We start from the raw sequence: 22,973 nt of genomic DNA, 5'->3' as shown, positions 1-22,973 counted from the left end.
TTTAAAACATCATTCTGAAGTCCTACTCAACAGCAGCTCTTTTTATGTAAATAAGAAAACCATTTAAATGTATATGAAAAAGGAATGTAATCTTCAAGTTCTTAAGACCACCGCAAAATGAACTAACCATCACCAACGCTCCCATAGTGAATTTTCCGAAATCAAAGTGAGGAGAGCAACAAAAAAAAGGAAAACAGAACAGCCGGCACACGAGCTTTATCGGCCCGAACGACAGCCGAACAGTGCACGAACGTGGCGCTGGTTTCGAGCAGGCACATTGGCACATTGGCTGCTGCCTGCTGGCCGGCTGCGGGCAGTGTGATAGCACGGCCACGATTAAACGGCTCTTAACAGCTGCACCCGAAGCTTCGCCAGTTGTTGTCGAACAGCTGAGCAGTGCGGCCGCGTGCCAGTACTACTCCTGGTCAACTGGTGTGTCTGGCTCTGTGTGGTTTTGTTGTTTCGCGCCCCGCCAGCGGCGATCGAATCGCAGTGGAAACGGTTCACACCGATCAACGCGCATCGGGCAGAGCACGGGACGATCGAGCCCACACCACAGTGTGCTGTGTGTGAGTCTCAGAAATGAGAGGAATGCTTGAAGTGTTTTGAAAATTTGGTGTGTACGTGTGTTATATACGAGTGACACCAAGAAGACGCGCGGTAGTGCTACCGGAAGTTGTGAAATTTAACGCGAATTCGAAAGCATGTGAAAGCAAAAGCGATCGTTTTTTGTCACAGTTTGTGGGAAGTTTTTTTTTTGTAATTATTTATTTTGTTTTGTTTTTGGACAAAGTGAAAATTGAAGTACGGAAAATTGTCTGCCGAAAAAACCCTCACTCTAGCAACCAATCAAAAGTGAACAACGAAAAGGTTTGAACGCCTGAATATTCGTCTCAAGTTTTGTGCAGGTAGGTAGGTGTGTCCACCAAGAGCGGTGGTTTACAGTTAATTATTTAGTGTAAATTAATTATTTAATGCCCTGAAGCTTTGTTTCCAACATGGCACTGTTGCCTTTGCCAATTGATATGCTTTCCCATTGAGCAACACTGTTGTCCATCATGAAAGGCAACGCAAGAACAACCACAACGACCGCTCGAGTGCATTAACAGTGCGGCAAGAGTGCTGTCTATTCGCGCGTCCATTTTCGAATAATATGTGTTTCCTTTGAGTATCAACCCAAAAAAAAAAAAACAAAAATCGTTTTCATCCCTTTGGACCATTTTCCCATCCGTGGACTGCGCTATCGATTTCAACTTTATCGATAAAAGCATTCTGTTTGCTTCGATTGCCCACTCTCGGGCACGCCAGCGCTGCACACAACACACACGCGCGCGGGGGCAGTGTTAGCAAACCGAGCGGTGATCATTGCGCTCCCAAACCCCCAGGCACACTCTGCTCCTCCATATCCAAAACAAACTTCAATCACTTGCAACATTAGATTCATCCACCGTTCAACCGAGCCAGACTGGTTTTTAACTCCTCGGATCTCTGAGCGGCGAGCTATAAGCTATGGCTTTATTCTGTTTTTTTTTTTTTTTTTTTTTTTTTTTTTTTTTTTTTTGGAGTTGGGAATGGCCACCATTTTCGATGCATTACATGCAAGCTGTGGAACAGTAACAACGCGCTTTGAAGAGTGATCAAGTTTGATGCTCTGCTGTCATTTAAATGGAGAACCAACGACCTCTTCCGAGCGGAGCACAGGTGGTGCCGGTGGTAGCGTGCAAGGTTCTGGAAATAAAACCCCCATCCGGCTTGGTATCAAATCCTGACAACAGCTGAACAAAAATAGCCCATTTTATGTTGGCAAAATAAACATTGCGTCACGTGATCATCCCTTCCCGTGTGTTTGTGCATAAAAGATGCTTAAGAAGAAGTAGAAAATTCATTCTGTGTGTGTGTGTGTATATATTTTGAGAAAATCTCTTGTCGGTAGAATTATTTTTATATTTTGTTCGTCAACCTATAAGATAAGGGATAAGTGCCTTTTTCGTTTCGCGCAAACAGTCGCGTTCGATAAGAAGCAGTGGCTCGCGGACAGACAGAAAAAACACACACACACACACAGGGAATGGAAAAGCAATTCCTTCAATGAATCTTTCGACAAACATGGGCTTAAACCGAGATAGACAGCCAGCCGGAGGGAGTGATGTGTTTGTTCGCGAATCCTCACGTTTGAAATGTGATGATTTTATGCTTTCACTTTCTGCAGCGCACTATGTACGTGTGGTGTGGTACAGTGTAGAAATGTACCGCTGTGTGCGCTGCTGTGTGCTTGCGCCTGACGGAATCGCGGCATCGTTTCGTTTGATGTTGGAACCGTTTTGTAGCCGGTGAGAAGTTTTTGGGGTTTTTTTTTTTTTTGGTTTTCTTTTCCAGCCCAAAAGCAATCTTATTACATTAAGGCTAGCCGGCACTGCCGAACGTTGACTAAACCTCCCCTCCCACACAGGTACTACGAGCGGAAGGGTTGTTGTTTTTCTTCCCGCTCTAAAACGGTCCCGGGCGAAGCACGGCATCGAAGCGAAATGGAAACTGCAAATAGGCAACACAGCAGCAAAAAAGGATGCTACTTCCCCCACACTCGTCTATCTCGCCCCCCCCCCCACCCTTAAAATGAGGAAGAATCAATTTGGACACTAAAACGTTTTTGAGAGGGGTTTTGGCTTTTTTGTTGCGTGAGTTTCGTCGCCTTACACCTCACATTCGGCAATATAAATATATATAAAAAAAAAAAACAAGCTAACCAATCCGGTCGTGATTGGGTGTGTGTTTTGAATATTTTGCCGCGTGCCTGTCACAAAACAGTGATACAAAACGCAGCAACAAAAGCCCAAACAAATGCGGAAATAAAACGGTCGCTTGTCTAGAATACACATTTGTCAGCAAAAGCGGCCTCCCCTAGAGGGTCAACAATGCGAAAGCCTCCGGAGCCACTGCACGCTCAGGCTGCTTGGAAGGCGGGTCGGGCCCGGCTCGAAAGCCTCAAGCCAAAAATCCAAATCCAAACACACACGGCAGCGAAACGTGATCGGGCTCTCGCCAATAACGAAGGCTGCATAGTTTGGCCAAGCCAGCAGAGGTGTTTCCATCCATTGATGTATTTTTTTTATACATATATGTTTTTTTGCAATGTCGATTAAAGGGATCGACAGAAGGAGAGTGGCGAGTGCGAGCGGGAGGGAAGCGATAGAAGATGCGAAGCTTCTTAGCAGCCAGACGTTGGCACGGGACTGTTCGGTTTCACATTTCAAACGAGGTCCAATTTTTAGCAAATACAGAAGAAGGATGTGAACGAGAGATGGGAGAGAGAGTGAGAGAGAGAGTAAGCATAGCCAACAATCCGATTACTATCGTGCAGATGTGTGTTTTTGTGTGTGTGTTTGTGTGTGTCGATAATTTAACTACGGGTGTGTGGCGCCTTTTTTGCCATGGGTTACTAATTTCGCATGCGTTCGTACCGGCGACCTCCCCCCTCCCGGGTTCACCGTCCCCCGGCAGACGAATTGGCCAGGAATCGGAAACGTGTGCCTGCGCTGCTGCACGTCGGTTAGCAATAAATAGCTAAATTGCAATAACACACAGCAAGCGGCAACAAAATCAAAGCGAAACGACAACAGCAGCACAATTCGACCTGAGCTTTGGGTGGAGGGGCAAAGCAAAAAATAAAAAATGGTATGAAGGGATTTCTTTTTATGTGTTTGTTTGCTCGCAATCTTGTTGATTAGCAGCAGCAGCAGCAGCAGCAGCAGCCGCAGCAACGGTTGGAACCTGCAAACATTCAGTACAAACAACAATCGATCGGGCACACTTTGCCAGCCGACCATCACCGAACGAGCTGGACGGAGCTTCTGTTTGTTGCGGTGAATATGTGTGTGTGTGTGTGTACGGATCTACTCGGTGCGGTAATCGAGAAATGATTACATTCCGTCCTCGAAAGCTCGGCTGTGGTGAGGAAATTTGAAAATTCTATTTGCAAGCGCTCGCAGTTCGTGATTATCGTTGAAAAGAAAATTGTCCCCATCGAGAATAAAAAAAAAGTGGACAACCTATCAGTTAGTTGCTACTAGTGATGGGGGGGGCATGTTATTATCTCCCACCAGCTGGGTGGAGACAGGGCCCGCAAAAGCAATCGCAAAGCAACGGTAGCCCGGAAAAGGAGCTTCCGCTTTGGAGCTGCCAGGGCGCAATTAGCTTTTCATTTAGATGCTGTTATTGTTTCCTTTTCTCGCTCAATGTATCCCTGCTCGAGGTGTGTGTGTGTGTGTGTGAGAGTTTGCTAAATAGCAGTTAAGTCCATTTGTAATTTATGGGACCTTTTTTGGTTGGCACTGGTATCTCTTTCTATTTGTTTTTATCGGGGGTCAATAATATCCTCTTTTGCGTATTTTTTGATTTTTTAGATTTATATCGGGTTTTTATTTTTTTACTATATTTATTACAAAAATATTTAGTTTTTTATTTTTTTTTGAATATTTTTTTTACTAAAATATTTAGCACTGTCGATTAAGCAGGAGCGAGTGAGAGCGGGAGGGAAGCGATAGCCGATGTGAAACTTGATTGATTTTTGACATTTTACTCTCACAATCTGCCACGATAGTTAATATAAAACATAGTTCATTTATAGTACATCCAAATACATGGTCCATTTATCTAAATAGTTTATAAATTTAATTATATATTCACGAGACTATTTATTTCCCGATTGAATGACTGACTTTAGAGCCTTTCACGATATTAACAAGCTTTTTAAGATAAAGTTTGACAGTATTCTGCGATTTTCTGCCTAGATTATTTTAGCCTCAAAGCTAGAATTATATTCGAGTACCTGCTCGAAAAATATAATAACACGGTCGTGTTTTTCATCCATCCCATGGTGCATTGAGGTGGTGGAATCTAGAATCAATGTGTATGTAGACCAGGTGATCTCATCCCATATAATAGGTAGCAGACGTAGCAGACATTGGTCTCCTCATTCAAGATGTTTTATCGAAACAAAAATGATTTGATTTAGCTTACAATTAGCAGTGTTTCACGTGTTTGAAGAACTTTTAGTGAATATAATGCAGATTTTAAGAGTGTTTCGTCATGTTACCAGAAAACCTTTTTGAGCAAAAGTGCTCACTCCCCAAAAGTGTTTGTGTTGTTTGACAGAACAAACAGTGACATTCAAATTTGGGTATAAAAAACAGGCTATGAGAACTAACCAAGTACATACACTTTGGGAATTAGTATGCAGAGATTGACAGATGTCTGCCACTATTTCACCCAACAGAAGCGATACCATACACCTTGGGATAAGCCCACCTGTGTATTATACCCACTTTGATAGCTGCTCGAAAACTGCTATACAATGCACACAGGTGACAGGTCGAAATTTCCTCCTGCGGTCTTAAAAGGGAAAAGGGCCCATTAGCTGCTGCGCCCATAGTGTTGAGTTTCATGACTCTTTCGATGAGATTCATTCATATGAACCTTCAGTGATGAAGGATTCGAATCTCGAATCGACTCTTCAAAGATTTATCTCTATTCTAAAGAATCTCTAAAGTTTCATGAATCTCTAAGGATTTATCAATCTGGAAAATTATATGAATCTTTAAAGATTCTTTAATCCAAGAGATTAATAAATGCATGAAACTTCATATATCTCCAGGGATTCATGAATCAATAGAGACGTATGATTTGCAAAATAGTAAATTTGCGCGATCCCACCAAACAACGTCCCCAACATCTTAAACCCACGCATGGACCGTCTCCCCGCAGCAAAACAAACTATTCAGCTGCTTGGTACTTGTCAAGAAGTCCTGAAAGGCTGGCATGACCAGGTAGGTAGTAGCTTCAAAAAGAAGAATAATAAAAAGCTCAAACTCTATGAAACTTTGGAGATGTATGAATCTCATGGGATTCATGAATCCCTAGAGATATGAGTCTTTTGATATTCATGAATCTTTCGAGAGTTCTTTTTTGGTAATTAACGAATATTGGGAGATTCATGAATCTTCGCAAGCGGGATTCACATTCATTGAATCATTTCAAAGATTCATTCAGATTCATGAATCTGAATCAGATTTACCCAACACTAGTTGCGCCCTCTAATCTAATCTTGAGCACAATATTCTTTTCCTGTTCCTTAGTTTTTGCCGAAACTACCCTTTTTAAATTAGTAGTGGCCATACTTCCACGATGAAGTATCTTCCTTTCTACCCAATATGTGTGTTTATAAAATCTTTCGTAATGTTCAATTCAATCGTTATAATCCTTTGAATGTTTATTTTATTATAAATTCTTAGGAAAAGGACGCATCACCATTCTTGATAGATTTTCTACTCCAAAGATGGGCTTTTAAAGGCCTCAGATCCATTATTGGATTGTTGCACCAAATAGCAATAGAAAACTTTGAAGTAATTTCATCGTTTGAACGCCTACAAAGGATAAATCAATCTTTTTCAAATTAGGCTTTTAATTTTGAATTTCGTTTTTATGAAAGATTTGGAAATTGTGCCGTGAGTCTGCATAGAAGACTCTCACGGCCGCATGTTGCCTGCGGACTTCAAGGGTACTCATGCCTGTCTCAAGCGATTTATTTCATTTGCTGTTTTTGAATAATATATTTTTAATGCCATAACTTGATGAAAATGTTGTTTTACAAAACTAAAAAAAAAACATTTAAATATTTATTATTGGCAAATGGAGAGAGCAATCGTATTTATGTGGTCTGTCATACGCAGTCAGATTGGGCCTCTCGCATGTTTAGATTTATCGGTGCTTCTACCCGGCGTATCCCAGGGTAGCAAGAGGACCAGCTTCGACTACAAGTCACCCGGACTGACTGTGTCTCCCGGTGCAGCCGTAACGCACTAAACGTCTGCATCGATAAATGCGCCAATAATTTCATTTTCAACTGCTCAAAAATTCCAGCTCTGTTTAATTATACGCTTACACTGTCTCAGAAACTCGAAAGTTTGTACTGTGTCAAGGATCTACGAGTGTACTTGGTTTGGTCATAATTTTAAACGCGCGAGCTTCATGATGCTGTATGTTTCCAGACACTGAGCTGCGCACTAATCAGACCGCTGCTGGAATGCTTTATTTGATTTTTTTTAATTTTAATAACAACCATCGCTTTTGGTTATTTGTTTGCCCTTTTTCGAACGGGTGGTAGAACCATTTTAAATTAAACTTTGAAGTATGTTGCCTAAAATATCCCAAAACTGCAAAAAAAGAATTATTGAAATTCAGTTGTTGCATAATATTTCAGCTTGCTGTGTGCTTGTATCGATTTACGCGACGTTTAGTCCGCATAGCAATCTCCTGGAAGTGTCATTCCAGCATTCCAGGGAAAAACGGCCGCTTGTTTGACATAAACGCCCCAATGCCCTTAAAGCCCGCAACAGCCAGTTTGTGTGAATTAATAAGTTAGAATGTTCAGCGTTCGAAAGAATTACGTGCTGCTCGATATGGTATGTTTATTTCAAATTCGCTTTGATTCTGTTAAATGGTTGCTCGTAATGTCACGCAACAGCTCTCTACCAGCAATCAATCAGTGAGGCCCTCTGCAACAAACCGTTTTCCGCGAACTTTGTGCCGAGCAAATGAACAGTCTAGAACAATAGATGGAAAATGTTTCTAAGGTAAAAGCTGCTTGCAAGGTCGCCGAAAACATTGGCGCCGGAAGAGGAAAGCACCTGGCGGTCTGTGCGAAACAAAAAGAATAATAACGGTTTGCCAATCGTTGTTGAAATCGTTAGAGCACAAATCACCCGCACCAGAACCAGATGCGAGTCGCTATCGCTGGCAGTGTTTCTCGAGCGATTCTCCCACGAGAGGCAGTTCCGCCCGGCACTATGCAATCTGTACGGCACGCGCCGCTTACTAGCGGGGTTTTTGTTGCTGCTAATATCATTATTAGCAGCCCGGTGGTTCGGTGGTTTTGACAAGCTGGGCTGGAACATTGCCCCTTCCGGCAGCACGGCAGCTAAATGTATGGGCAGCATGTTCAGCAGCTGCCTGCGAAGCTTCGAGTTATGCTTGCCAGCGCAATACATACTACTGGCTTGCTCCCGGACGAATGTCAACACGGAACACCGTCGGAAAGGTTCCATTACGCCAGCTTCGGTTCGGATTTAGGGGGGGGGGGGGGGGAGAAGAACGAGAGGCCCTGAAACTAATCAAAGCCGCCTGTCAAAAGCAGTCGCCCCAATCGGGTAATCCGTCGGTGCTCTCCGCTGCAACTAAATTGCGAACAGTGCGACATGAAATTATGCCCACAAAAAGGAGCCTGTGCCCCATCGTTGTGCTCCAATCAGATGTGCTGCGGCGAAGGACGGGCTTGGGGCCGGGCAGACAGCAGCGGAAGCAAAGAAGCACATCGTTCAAAAATTATTCCCATTCCCCTTGTGCGGGCGCCATCTTGCGATGTGACGATGCGGCACATTATTTGCTTATTGGTGATCCTGTGGGAGGGAGGCAAAGAAGGTAAAAATAAAAAAAAAAAACGGGGGGAAGAAAACACTGGCAAAACCATCCCGCTTTCACAAACTGCCTGCGGGAGCGAGGCAGAATAAGGTCGCGCCTCGTACACTTTGACAGTTGGGCAGAACAAAAAATTAATAATAATAACAATAACAGCTCAAAAGAAGGAAAAGAACAAACCTCGCGCAACATGCTTTGAGGTGAATTTGCCAGTAAATTCGCCTGTAAATAATAATGCGACATTTTTGACCATTTTCTTTCTGCTTCTTTTTCAATTTTTTTTTGCAGACTCCCCGGGCTCTTTGCTTTCCTTCTTCCGGTGCCCCTGTTCCACCAATGTCCTTCGAGGGCGGTCAACTATCAACCGATTGATGTGTTTCTGGTGTGTGCGTGTGAGTTTAAAGTGTTGAATGCCGTCGCGTGTAGATGCCAACCAGCAGTGGCAAACTGATTGTGTCTTATTGGAATGCATTTTTGTGATATTTCTTTTTCGACTTCAGGGAGCTTCGAAACGGATAAGAAAAAAGAGTTGAAGTTATTTTCTAATGTAAACATTGTTTTCTTCACACACGCACACACATACACACATACACAAACACATACACATTAACATACACATACACATACACATACACATACACATACACATACACATTAACATACACATACACATACACATACACATACACATACACATACACATACACATACACATACACATACACATACACATACACATACACATACACATACACATACACATACACATACACATACACATACACATACACATACACATACACATACACATACACATACACATACACATACACATACACATACACATACACATACACATACACATACACATACACATACACATACACATACACATACACATACACATACACATACACATACACATACACATACACATACACATACACATACACATACACATACACATACACATACACATACACATACACATACACATACACATACACATACACATACACATACACATACACATACACATACACATACACATACACATACACATACTAACACATATTTTTGCCCATCATACATATTTTTAATTTCTTCAGCATGTTTTTCAACACTTCACCTGTCAACGGGTGATGAGAACCGCCATCCCCAGTGAAAAAACGATGACAGCAGCCAATGGAAACGTTGAAAATCATGCTGAAGAAATTATAAAAAAGATTATGGAAAAATGAAAAATCAAATTGATGATGATTTACATATTGCACGCGGTCAACAAACATTGTTAACATTCGAAAATGATTTGCAAAGCTCTGATTTGTTTTTCCCCCGTGCCAAAGCAAAGGCCTAAAAAGCTTCCGCGTCTGCTCTCCTGTAAAATCGGTTTTATTTGCAATTCTAAACCCTTTTTCATCGTCTGTCCTCTGGTACAGGTTTTGACGCGTGTGCGTGCGTGCGTGTATGTGCATATTTCAACCAAGTTTTCACGCTCGATAAAGGTTCATTAGTGGCTAGTTCTTCCGTTGCGGCAAATTCGCCGGTTTGAAATACACTTCCAAATTCTGCGTTTCCGGAGTGCTGACTGGGCCGTCTATACGTGTGTGTGTATATGTGAGAGCTTTTTTTCACTCTCTTTCTCCCTTCGTCAACACGACACGCAGTGTAGCCCGAAACTCGAAACCACTGCACACTGGTTGTTTGAGGCCCGCAAGTTTTTGTTTTCTATTTCCCTGCTTTCGCTGCTTCGTCTTCCTCTGGTTTCGGTGACTTTTCATCAATCAATCATACGCCGCAGCGCGCGTTACGGCAGCCACGCCTCTGCGTGGTGGCCGTGGTCGAGCAGCTTCAATCAAATCTAATCCCGGGCCCGTCGGCTTCCGGTTCGGATTTTCCAGCAGAGCCCCGCAGTCTGTGCAGCGCCCCAGACACACACACACACAGACCGTTTACACCGCCGGACGTACGGGTATGGTACAAGTGGCAGCCTTTGGCGGGGTGGAGCGAGCGCCCCATTGCGAAAGAATAGAGAGCGCGTACGTGGTGCGTTTCCGGTGCAGAATCGGATCTGAAATTTACTTTTTTTTTTTGCTTACTGTGTATGTTCTTTTTCGTTATTTTTTGTTGTTGTTGCTGTTTGCTATAAGATTATGTAACAGCTCTGTGGAACAGTTGCGGGATATTGATCAAGTGCGACCGAACATCGATTGGTAAAAGGTAAATTTTGTTTTTTTGGTTTTGTTTTTTTTTTATATCTTTAAATTGGCTTTAAAGGATACACTGCTCCATGCGTTGGCGATGGCGTGGTTCACTTACCCAGTGACCGCAAACCAACCGCCTGCAACAGGGTGCGAAAAAGAAACGCAATCACGCGGTGAGAGCCACCCGGCGCTAATTAGCCTAATTGCATTGCGCGAGCCGCTACGATTATAAATTTAATTTCTCAACGTCGCTTGAACGTCGTAGTGTTTTGAAAGGTGACCGATCCCTGCCGGATACCGTATTGTCCCGCCGGCCGTGTTTGTGTTTTGCAGGCTCAACATTGAAATTGTTTGCCCACTTTGCTTTCCATTCCACTCGAAGGTCTCACATTTCTGTGAACACCGAAAAAATCTTTTGCTGCACCTATTGACAGTGGTGCACGGGATGTGCGTAGTTGTGCGTATGCTTGCCAGTGCCAGTTGGTGAGGGGGATTCACCTACATTTTAGCAGCAGCGCGTCAGCTACCGGGCGCCTCCATTTGGCAAGGTGGAACTTTTTAAGCTGGGGCGCGTAAACGGGCGAGAAAATTTCGGCACAGTTGAGTTAAGACTTTCAAAGCCACTTGAAACGAGTTTCCGGGAACGGTACAACAATGTGTTGATTAAGGTTAGGCCGTCCAGGTTGGACTGCAGGGACGAAAAATAAAATGCAAATTATTTGCTCGATGGAGACGCCCGGTTGCTCACGGGAGAAAGCTAAAAAACACACACATACTTCGCCTCCTTTATATGGTGTTGTGGAAAAATATGTTCTGCACTCACCTTGTTTTCACACACACACACACACACACACACACTTGCCACTTGGGATATCTTTTGGCCCATATGGCTATGAGGTGGGATAGTGGTAAAAACCAAAAATGTCACATTTGTTCGCACAGTTTATCGAAAAGTTTCATGCCAGCGCCGCCGACGATCCAATAGTGTCGAAAAAATTGCCCGAGAAAGGCGCACGAAAGGGAAGCGGAAAGAGCGGACAGTTTGTTTTTTTTTTATTGTCGCACTTGCCCAACTCCCTCCAACCCTCCGGCGGTGTCACTGTCACGGTGTTGCTCGGGGATTGGGAATTGATCTAGTAATAACATTCGATACTTTATGCGCCGGCTGCTTTGCGGTTGCATGATATGCCAATACAGACAGCGCGTGAGCTAGAGAGAGAGAGAGAGAGCGAAAGAACACACGGCAGGAGAAGGAATAAAGACAGAAGCAGGGAAAGAGGATATGTTATCATCCTTCGCGCACCACTGTCCCCGAAAGTGATCAAATAACATCAAATAAGGTGCGGGTGCGGGTGTGAGAGCAAAAAAAAAAGGGTAAGAGAGCGGACAGATATGAATATGGCCACATTACCGGCGAGGATGGGAGGGTAAGGCCGTATCCTTTATCCTTTATCTGGTGGTTTATGACCGGGAGCCTGTGTGCGTAGTTCGTTACGGTAATTGCTTTCAGGCCCGGGCACCTTCGCTCGCTGGGACGCCAGGCCGGGCATGCATTATGAAGTGACGGTTTTTGATCATATCTTTTACCTCTAATACACATTTGAATGTTGTGCGTGTGCACTCACGCAGGAGAGCAAACCGAGCGATTGGTGGTGCAGTAAATAAAGCGTTTGCGGTTAGCCACGTTTGCTGCGGTGCCTCGTTTGACCGGCGTACCGTTTATCCGCCTTTGTCCGCTGGTAGAGCGCCGGCGGGCTGCCTTCAGGCTGTTGGCGTTGGCCGGCGCAGGAAACCGCACCAGTTTCGAAAGCCAACATTAATTAAAATCTCCAGTCAGGAGACCGGGGCAAGGGGAAATGTTTTGTACCCATCGTGCAAGACGAGCAGCAGCGCTGATGCAACTGTGCCCCTCTGAACGAGGATTTGTGTGTGTGTGTGTAGTGCCGCCTCATTTTAATCAATCACTCATTGCTCTTGCATCGACTGTTACTTTTCCGGATGCGCTAACTAATTAACTCTTTCCGCAGAGTCGAGCCGTGCAGAGGCGTACATGCGGACGGGCGATTCGTCCCGAGATTGCTGGTCAGTCGAACCTGAAACGAAAGTTAGCTCGTTAAAAATTGTTCACAATCGAAGCTCGATGAGTGTTGAACCGGGGTTTGTTACCTTCACCGTGTCATCGATATTTCCGGACAGTGGTTTCATTTGTGTCTTTCCTCGAATGTCCATCCTTTACAAAGATGAGCACTTTGTTGCATTGGGAACTGTTGGGAAGCAGGTTGTAGGTAGACAAGTTGGGTTAGTTTTGTCCGAAGCGCAATTGCATACGAACGATTGCTCAGTAGCTTCGGCTGGGAGAGACTGTTAGGGGAGAAAGTTTATTGCAATTGCACAAACAAGCAACTTGTTAACAGTGATGGTTACCTGTGATAGTTGAGCTTATTAGTGGTTAGTTTTTTTAACGGAGCAATTTTCGAGCACTTGTCGAGCTGTTTTCGAGCACATGTCGAGTGGTTTTCGAGCACAAATCGAGCTCTTTTTGAGCAGCTGTTTGATTGAATGTTTGAATCTTGTTTCAAAAGACACATTTTTTTCATTCCAGAAATTCGAGCACTTTTCGAGTACTTTTCGAGCAGTTTCAAAAAATGTTTTATAATGTTTTAAAAATGAAGCAACGTAAGAATGGCAAAGCGAAAAACCTATCAAATGTTTATCTTGCCCACTGCTCGACCAGACCTGCTGTGACAGCGACTAAAGCAATCTTAAAAGTGCGTTTCAAATTTAGCACTCCGGTCGCACACTGAGAGCTTAGGCTTTTTGTAATTTGTGTCGCGATGCTAATTAAATTAAGCTTCAACCGCCCGGCACCAGGGGCAGCATAATCGCCAGCCAAGGGAGCATTTGTGTCCACGCTTAAGCTTAAACATCGCTGCGTTCAAAGCGTTCAATTATTTTTGGCTCCCGCGTACTTCAAAGCGTGCGTTTTGGGCGAATTCTACATCAAGGTAGCAACATCTCACCAAACCTGTGGGCAGGAGACATCGTAAAAAAATAAACAATCACCCAAAGCATCTACACACAAGGATACTGAAGAACGCCACCGCGATATTTGTGGCAAAACCTGTCCCCGGCCGTACTTTGTCCGGGAGGGGATGTTGTTGTTGTTGTTGTTGTTGAGCAGAAGTAATATATTTTCCAATTTCTGTCCCTTCCATTCCGGAGCCTGCAGTGTAACGTCGGCAGCGTTATAATTAAGTCATAATTCTTTAAAATCTTTCGCCCCATCACATCTTTCAACAGTTTCCTTGCCCGGCAAAAGCTCCTTTTGCAATCAGTGTCATGTGTTGAAAATCACGATACGATGCACCGATTGCGTTTGCGAAAGCGCCATCAAGTAGGGCTAGCTTTCTTGTCCCCCCCCCCCTCCCCTTTGACTGCAACCAGAAGAGTGGGGACGGCTTGGTTCCGAAGAGAGCGGGAATGTCAATAAACCGCTCGCTGCCTGTCACAGTCACAGCGAGGGAACGGCAACCAAACCGGCGGCAAACCGAAAGCGGAACGCCGGAGAACGGAAACACACGTACCGTTCAATGCAAACATGATTGAATCGGGCAGACCCCGGCAGTCGATTAATGTTGCCGATAAAAAGCGTCGACCCGAGAGAGAGCGGCTATAAATGAAGATCGACTGCCAAGGTGTACCGTGCCAGGGGCTACCACCCCGGGCTAGCTATTTGAAACCGCTTCGTGCCGTTGTTTTGCTTTGTGTGCCGCTGTGGGATGCCGAAGGGGGAATGGGAGGAAGCGTTACGTTCGAGCAGCTGCTGACAGCAATTTACCAACATAATGTTTCCCTCGGTGCGCTCGCCCCGGGTACCGGTAGGGCAGCAGTAAAAGCACTTGCGAAGACTGGCCACTGGAACACTGCCAGCACCGGAGCATAATGGAGCGCAATGTAACGCGGCAAATGAAACCACTCGATCGCAGTTTGCAGCATTATTCTGTTTTGTTTTGTTTTTTTACTTTTGTTTTGTACCGTCGCACCGCACACAGTGAGTGCAATCAATGTGGGAGTGTATGAAACCAAGCAAATGGTTAGATTATGAAGTGTGTATGACAGTATGATGAAGTGAGTGTGACTTTTTTTTTGTATTCAGAATACAGATAAACGAAAAAAAAAAGGAAAGCACGATCTGGCTTAAAATTGTAGATTTACCCTATTAATAAAATTATTATACAAGGCATACCTTTAGGGGCTTGATTAGGTTTTAGAAACTTCACTTCTCTAACCAAATATAGATTCATCGCGATGAGTACTTCTTTGACGAAATTTTAAGGTTTTTGTGAGGTTTTGCTAACGCTTTGCAACTGTTTGCATCATCAAACTAATGAAAATAGTCTTTAAAAACTATTTGCATACCTGTAGGCGCTTTGCTAGAGCCACATTTTTTGCCGACCGTTTGAAGACCAATATTAGCGGGCTTTACGATACTCACGAGCTTGTTTATATGGAGTTTGACAGTTGGCATCTAACCTCACATTTTCAGCATATTTTTTCAGTGTAAGAAATATGTAAACCAACGCGGACTCGTCCCAGACTCGATTTAATTTAATTTAATGTTGTTAAGTGAGGCATACATATTTTATCAAGAAATGTGAAAACCCTGTTTAAATCAATGTTTTTTTTTTAATTTTTTAAAAGTACTTTACCCCATTCAAACCGAACCCATAAAACAAGACGACTTCAAAATGCATCCTTTTTAGTACACAACCAATATTGTTCCACTGGCAGATATAAAATTGCATACTTTTAGGCGCTTTTATAGAGCCAAAGATACTAGAAAAAATCCTCGAATTTTACTCAAACTAATTGCGTTCACCGTGGCCGTTGCAGCTTCTCGGTTCGTGTTGTGCAAGAGTGGACTTTTGTTGAACTTTTCCTCTTGCAGTACCTGTGCATGAAAATTTTCCCCGCTGGCTCGTGGCGCATTTAAACCGAGCGTGGAGCCGGGGCCGGTTTTAATCCCATCAAAAGCAACTATCTGCGAGCATAGGTGTTGGTCTTGGGTTTCCCCTCTCCGGTTCGGGTAGTAGTCTACGGGTAGTAGAATAATTGAAAACGCCCCAGAGAATCGATAATGAAGTCGCTCTCTCTATCGCCCTCTTTCTTGCTCTCTTGCTTGCCAGGCCTTCATGCCCGTAACCCGCTCGTCATATAAGATTCTTTCGGTGCCGAGTTTTTCCTTTGTTTGATATCCCTTACCCCTCGCTTTGGCACATTTTCGCGTCTCGCACAATCCGCCCCCAGTTGCCATCGTCACCGCGGGCGGGCGCTTTTGTTTGTGTGGTTGGGCTGGGCTGAGCGGTGCGAAATGAAAACGTAACAAAACACCTGAGCGGCGAGCGATCGCTTTCGGGGCAAACTAACTAACCCACCGGATCGAAAGTATTTGCCTTTATTGCCTTGCACCAACCAGTTGTACGGATTGTGCACGGGGAGTGGACAGGGATGGTGAAGGGCGCAGGGAAAAAAACAAAAGAACTCGAGAAAGCTCGAGGAATTTGCCCCAGCACGCGCACTAAACCAAGTGGCGCAAGTGGCTGGAGCGAGCCGGACGGAGCGCGATAAAGAAGCTGGGCCAAACGGGCAGTGCCAGGGGATTAGAAGGGAAGGGGTGAGGTAGGACGTGTCCATTGAGGTGGGAAGAAATATATATTTATTCCACTGTCGTCCTACTGCCTATCGGCCCCTTCACTGGCTCGCTGCGTGGAGTGGATTTGCGTGTTTGGTCGCGAGCGAGGGCTGCAAAAACAGAAACAAAACGAGACCAAAAAAAAACCCAAAGAAACCCAAAATGATCGAAGAATTAGCACCCGGGCACCCGGTAAGTAAGTTGCGGGCGTAAATCCGCTCACCCACACATGTTCTGTGATCTGGCAAAACTTCGCCAATTAAAAGCGGTTTGGCGTTGCTTTCTTTGCGCGTTCTCTCTCTCCCATGCTGCCGACCCACGGCGACCAAACAAGAGAAAACAAAAAGGGGTAAGGGATTTGTATTGTTTTTTTTTTGTTCGTGCTACAACACATCGGGCACACACGTTGTTTGCGGAAAGCGGATATTGAATTGGAATTGGGGGTTTGGCGCGTGTAATCAATTTTGCGTGCTCATCCCAAGCAGGGACCGGCAAAATAATGCAATCAAGCCTAAACCACCATCTACTCCTTCTGCACGAGCACGGGCGGGTAGGTAGAGGTGGCACACGCTCGATCAGCTCCGACGGTGCCCGAAAGCGGTCTGATGGATTGGTGCGAAATTAAAGGCTTTGCCAAAATGGCATTGTCATTGGGGATGAGATTGAATTGGCAAGCCGTTTGATCGGTTTATGTTGAGCTACAGTGCGAACATTTGTTGTACTGCCAAACCCGTTAAAATCCGAACCAGGCGTGTGTCGAAATGCTTTGCTCTTATGTTAGTGTGACATTCAAAGCAGCGTTCAGTTGGCGAGAGTAGAAAATTGTTGTTAAAAATACAGCTGCATCAGCTTCAGCGTGCCATTCATCACTAGCACTGTGCTTGAACGTGTTACGATAGCACTTGAAGCATACTGTGTAAACGCATCCATAACGAGCCACTAATGAAAAAGAGAATTACTAGTATTTATTTCAAGTACAATTTTTAGAGTTTAAACATATCTTTTAACATTTTATTGCCTTTAAGATGTGTTACGAAAATCGGATTGTACTTTATGTAATGATTAGTTTAGAGAAAAATAAAAACAATAAAACACGCGTTTCTAGCGAGCTTTCCAAGCCAATCTTCAATGTAATGCAAGATGTTTTTCAACAGCTGTCAAATGATGTACTTGCACCATAGTAAAATTTCAGTTCTTGCACATGATTTTCAACACATTACAAAGAACTGTCAAAGTCAGTTCAGTTTGAGACGTGTTGAAAATCATGTGCAACAACTGAAACATTATTGTTATGCCAGTGCAACATTTGACAGCTGTTGAAAAACATCTTGCAAGCAATGAAAAATGTTGAAGGAATTAGAAAGTTGTCTCGGAAACCCTGTATATTTGCATCCCAATGGACACTCAAACGCAGTCCTGCTTGTGATGTGTTGAAAATCATCTTTAAGAACTGAAAAATGTTTGTGATGCAAATGCAACATTTGACAGCTGTTGAAAAACATCTTGCAAGCAATGAAAAATGATGTTGACATACGATATTGACTTGTAAAAGCTCTGTAAGGCATCTAAAACCAACACAATTGTCTTAAACACGTGAGGGTTGTTTCATTACTCTTTTATTTCTTTAGAATTGAAGCATAAGTGAAAGGATCAATGAAATAAAATAATTTTCAAAATGTTGTACAAATCTTGATGAGATGCGGCTCCGGTGAAAAAACGAAAGCAATAAACCGTTCAAGAGTTGAAAATCAAACTGAAGAAAATAAATTTTATCATGATAGAAATAAAATATCAGATTGAAGTGCATTAACATCTTGCACGCGCTGAAAAGGAATGTTTTCATTCGAAACTGACTTGGGAAACTCTGAAAAGATAGATACTTTTAAACCTATTTGACCAAATGTTGGCAAATGTTTAACACAGGGTTTCCCACAATTTTATTGGTCAGTTCCCATGATTTTTTGGTGCGTTTCCACGATTTTTTGATCGTATCCCATAGATTTTTGGTTCGTTCCCATAATTTATTGGTATTTTCCGATTGGATATCAATACAATTGGACCGAAAAATTCTGGGAAACGGCCAAACAATCATTGGAACGCACCAAAAAAATATAGAAACTTACGAAAAATTGATGGGAACCAACCAATAAATCGTGGGAAACCCTGTAAATCGATCGGACGGTGTAACAATTTTATTAAAAGAAGGTTAATTGAAAAATAGGTATTTAATGGTGATGACATGAGTTTTTTGTTTAAGGATGAATTACTTTGACGTTAGTTACTTCCTCCACTTGGTCGGCTCTACAGATATTAGTATTTGATAATTTTTATTTTCTATTTTTAAGTCGGTATTTGAAGCCGGTCTCATGGTACAGTCGTCAACTCGTACGACTTAACAACATGCCCGTCATGGGTTCAAGCCCCAAATAGACCGTGCCGCCATACGTAGGACTGACTATCCTGCTATGGGGGGAAATCAATAAGTCACTGAAAGCCAACCCCAAAAGTGTGTTGGCAGGCCTTGACCGGCATCGGTTGTTGAGCCAAAGAAGAAGAAGAAGAAGAAGAAGAATTTTTAAGTTCCTAAACGTTTTTTGGAAAACAAAAATTGAATATGGAAGTCTTATGATGGAACTCGATTTCGTCCAAGGCTGATTAATTGCTTCAAAATTAGTTTAAGCGGCCAAAGAACTCCGCTGGAGCCAAAAAAGCATTTTTTTAAAACAATCCATTGCATATCTTTAGGCGCAAACCGAGACTATGAAGGGGAAACACTTGCTTCCGGTAGTTCTTTTCACAATTGTTTCAATGTTTTATATTGCTTCATTTTCTATACATTCTACACGTCACCACCACCACCACCACCAATCAGCTAATCATACGAATGTCGTTTTTCTTTTTCCAACATCACCGAAGGAAGTATAGCTGAGCCGTAACCTAGCGACAGGATGAGATCGCCGGCGCTCGGCGACGGCAAGGGCATCCCGGAGGAGCTGGTGTCCGCGGTGATGCAGGTGCTGCTGGGCGAGAAGAACTACAGCGTGAACGGGGACTACAGCGCGCCGTACCTGAAGCCGGTCGTCGCCCGCATCTACCCGCTGTTCATACTGCTGTACGCGATACCGACCGCGCTCGGGCTGACGCTGAACGTGATGATCATCGTGTACATCAGCAAGTACAAGCTGTACCGGGACGTGACGCACGCGTTCCTGGTCAACCTGGCCGTCTGCCACTGCGTGCAGTGCGCGTTCGTGCTCCCGATCACGCTCATGGTGATGATCATCCAGAACTGGGTGTTCGGGCAGTTTCTCTGCTTCTTTCTGCCGCTGCTGCAGGTAAGCGTGGGGTGCGAGATTCGAATTGCATACCGGCAGGCGCAAATAAAAAAAAAAAGGTGTGTGCCTCCTGTTTGGCGGCAATCCGCACAGCAAAGGGTACATTTTAAGGCGTTTTTTGCCGACTGACGGAGCATTTCACAGCAAAACTCTGTCATCGCTTTTTTTGCTATTAAAAGTATGGGCAACTTTAAACCGTCTTTGACCCTTTTCAGCTGAAAGGGACAACACCAGAGCGTTATCTGTGTTTTAATTTTTTCTGCCATTTATTTATCCTTTTTTTTGCGTTTAACGTTTGCACAAAGATGAAAAACCATAAATTTAATCGCCACAACAGCTCGCCACACAGTGCACCGTAAAGCTTCTTTTACTTTTATCCATTTTGTGGTATTTGTGGGAAAAAATGAAAAGGAAAAAATTTTTTTTTAAAAATTTAAAATAAAACGAAACTCCTCTTAATCCAGCCCGGAGATTCATACGCGAAAGCTCAATACTGTTTGCATATTCAATATCAAATTGGTATGTTTTTGTGTACGTGTTTGTGTGTATGTGTCGTACTTTTTTTTCGATTACCAGCACCCAGCAATTAAGGCGCATGTGTTGTGCCATCAATCATTGGATAATTTTTACGACCCACTTTCCCACGACCGTCGGCTGAGCCGAATGTTGCTGGGAAGCAGGGAACAAAGCGGTAGCTTTACGATTTTATTGCTGCTGCCAGGGGGAACCACCAGCTCGACGGCGAAGCAGTGTGCGAAGCGTAACGCCGTTACGTAAGTCAATCAATGGAGATCGAGCGGGTGCACTCTGGAGGTACATGGGTGCAAACGATGGTTAAATTTTCGCTACGCAGTACAGAGTGCCATCGAAATACGGCCAAGTCGAGCCGAAGCTGAGCCGAAGCATCATTCTAGAGCCTTTCTAGGGGAGGGGGGAGGGGGGGGGGGGTGGATGATAGGCTGGCTGCACTGTGTGCTGAAAACTGAGCCAGCCAAGTGCGGTTGATCCTTTAACATCATTATAATTCATTAAAAACCATAATCCTGCTTTCGTTTACGGCATGTGCTAGAGCTTTTACCTCGAAAGCCCACCCACCAGCTGAGGTTTCCTTCTTCCCGCTCGAATGCGTGAGGAAGGGAGAGGGCTTGACGGGGAGAGCGTGAAGAGGTGTTGAAGCAGCTGAGCTGGGGCCCCATTTGCCTAGACCTGCCCACCGAAAAGTGCGTATTTCGCGCGGGCTTTAGCAATATTGCCTCCATTCGTTTCGGGGAAAATCTGCTGCCCTAGAAATTGGGTGGCACGCGTAATGCGCGAAACCACCCCGGCAGCAGGCAGCGCCACCACCATCGCTGGGCTTGTTGAATGGAAAGCTTGTTTCGCCAGCCCTTTTGGATAAGGCTGGCCGGCCTGGCAGTGCCGAAGCCGGGATTAATCCAGCCAGTTCGTGCCCCCACCCCCGTTTCCTTCCTTATCTTTTCATCTCCTTCTCTCTCTCTCTCTCTCTCTCTCTCTCTTTCTCTCTCTCGCTCTCTAGCTTCTCCAATCCGTCCCCCTCCCACTCTCGTTGTTGTGGCCAATGTTAATTGATCCCAATCGGGCGGGCAAATATTTAGCCGCAGAATGTGAGCGGCATCGATTTTTGCGCCACCTTTCTCCTATCCTACCCGTCGTGATCCTCTACGATTTGCTAGCCTACTACGTCCATTGCTTATAGTGGATTTATTCCGAGGGTTCGTGGGGTACGGTGGGTATCAGGCGCTTTCTGCAGCAGCAATCAACAAGAAAAGAAGTCAAAACCATTACTGTGAATCGTGGGAAGCGTGCGGCATGCTGCTGCAAAAAGGTGGAATATGCGTGTGTATGTGTGTGTGTGTGATTAGAATGAGTAGAGGGGGAAATGAAGGGGGCTCAGGGAGCTCCAGCGGACGTGTCGATATGATTATTTGCAAATCATAAATTATCGGCTCAGCAGCAGACGGTCCAAAAAACGGGTCCAAAGTCATTTCTCTCACCGTGTTTGGTGTGTGTGTGTGTGTGTGTGTGTTTGTTTTTTCATCCAGTGTTGGATAAGGCACTAGGTAAAAAATATAAAGAAAATGTTTCGTGCTTAACGAAGGTGATGGTGGTGGGCTTGCGAGCACGCAGAAAACTATGCGCTTGTATGTGGGAGCGCTTTTGGGGGAGAATTAATTTTTGGTTATTGATTGTAGATTTTAGACGTAATGTTTTATCACGTGTTTTCTGAATTCTAGTTTAAAAGATTACATTTAGCTTTCGTTTGACAAAAAAATAAAATAAAATAATAGATTTTTTTCTTATAATACGCATATGAGAAAAAAATTCATTAATTGAAAAACTTTTTATGCGCCTAAATGTATACGTATGGGCTATTACAGACCAGCAGACATTTGTTATAAATTTTAAACTATTATCTGCTCGAATGGTGCTTGAAATACCATCAATAGCGAAATTTCTGCGCGATAAACCGTGTTGAAAGCGTCCAAATTTCGTTGGTGCGCGTGTAAGACCTTCTTCTTTTTGTATTGTTTAGATTCATTTGCTTTGAGTTTTGATGAAAAAATAAGGCACATTTTGTGCGACATTATTCTGTGAAATTTTGGGAGGTTTTTTTTTTTTAATGTAAAATGACTCTACAGCCAATGATAAGAATTTAAAAAAATATTTCCCAAAAGACAAAGCAGAAAGCAACGGAAAAGTCACATCACAGTCGGGTTTAAATGGCTTGTTATAAAACTCCCTGCAACTGGTGCAAGTTAAGGGAAGCTTGAGGCTTTCCAAGCGAATGTTTGATAAACATGGTGCATCATCATTAAAAATAACTGTCAGAAAACGGTCGATAAGCTCGGATCCGTCGTAACGTCTCGAACGGCCACCTTGTCCAAGTGACATTTTCGAGCACGAAATATCGTTTATTCGAGCAATTTACCTTAAACTGGAGCCTTAAACTTCCTGGAAATTTTTCCAATTTAAGGGCATTAAGAAAAAGCTCTTCACAATCTAGCGTGATGTATTTTTTTGTTTTGTTTCTTTCTTCTGGGTTCTGCAAGTAAATATCGATTCCTTTCGTTATAATTGGTCATGTAGCCTTTTTATGCTTAAAAATACCGAATTTTTCCAAAATAACGTCACACAAAGATTTGCTTACATTTTTCATCAAAAACCAAAGCTAAAAATTAAAATAAGCACGAAGCTATCGTCCATCGAAAGAAGAAAGTCTAATTTACTGACACACAAAATCTTGGCGCCGGCAAC

The 22,973-nt window shown here is 43.7% G+C and overlaps 1 protein-coding gene across 10 annotated transcripts in view; it reads left to right on the top strand.

Annotated features, from left to right (window-relative positions):
- The first annotated feature begins 321 nt into the window (after nucleotides 1-321).
- Nucleotides 322-22,973, top strand: part of LOC121596665 — an 85,086-nt gene continuing 62,434 nt past the window's right edge. Inside the window, exons 1-6 of one of the 10 annotated variants that reach the window (XM_041921847.1) lie at nucleotides 322-616; nucleotides 794-908; nucleotides 8,758-8,861; nucleotides 9,909-10,515; nucleotides 10,620-10,689; nucleotides 19,282-19,700. In XM_041921847.1, coding sequence (XP_041777781.1) covers nucleotides 19,314-19,700 — 387 coding nt within the window. In that variant the 5' untranslated portion in view covers nucleotides 322-616; nucleotides 794-908; nucleotides 8,758-8,861; ... (1 more) ...; nucleotides 10,620-10,689; nucleotides 19,282-19,313. The other 9 variants (XM_041921839.1, XM_041921810.1, XM_041921803.1 and 6 more) reach the window with 9 other exon arrangements.

The sequence above is a fragment of the Anopheles merus genome, chromosome X (assembly GCF_017562075.2).
Source record: "Anopheles merus strain MAF chromosome X, AmerM5.1, whole genome shotgun sequence".
In the NCBI taxonomy this organism is placed as follows: Eukaryota; Metazoa; Arthropoda; class Insecta; order Diptera; family Culicidae; genus Anopheles; species Anopheles merus.
This window is presented reverse-complemented; position numbering and strand designations above follow the sequence as displayed.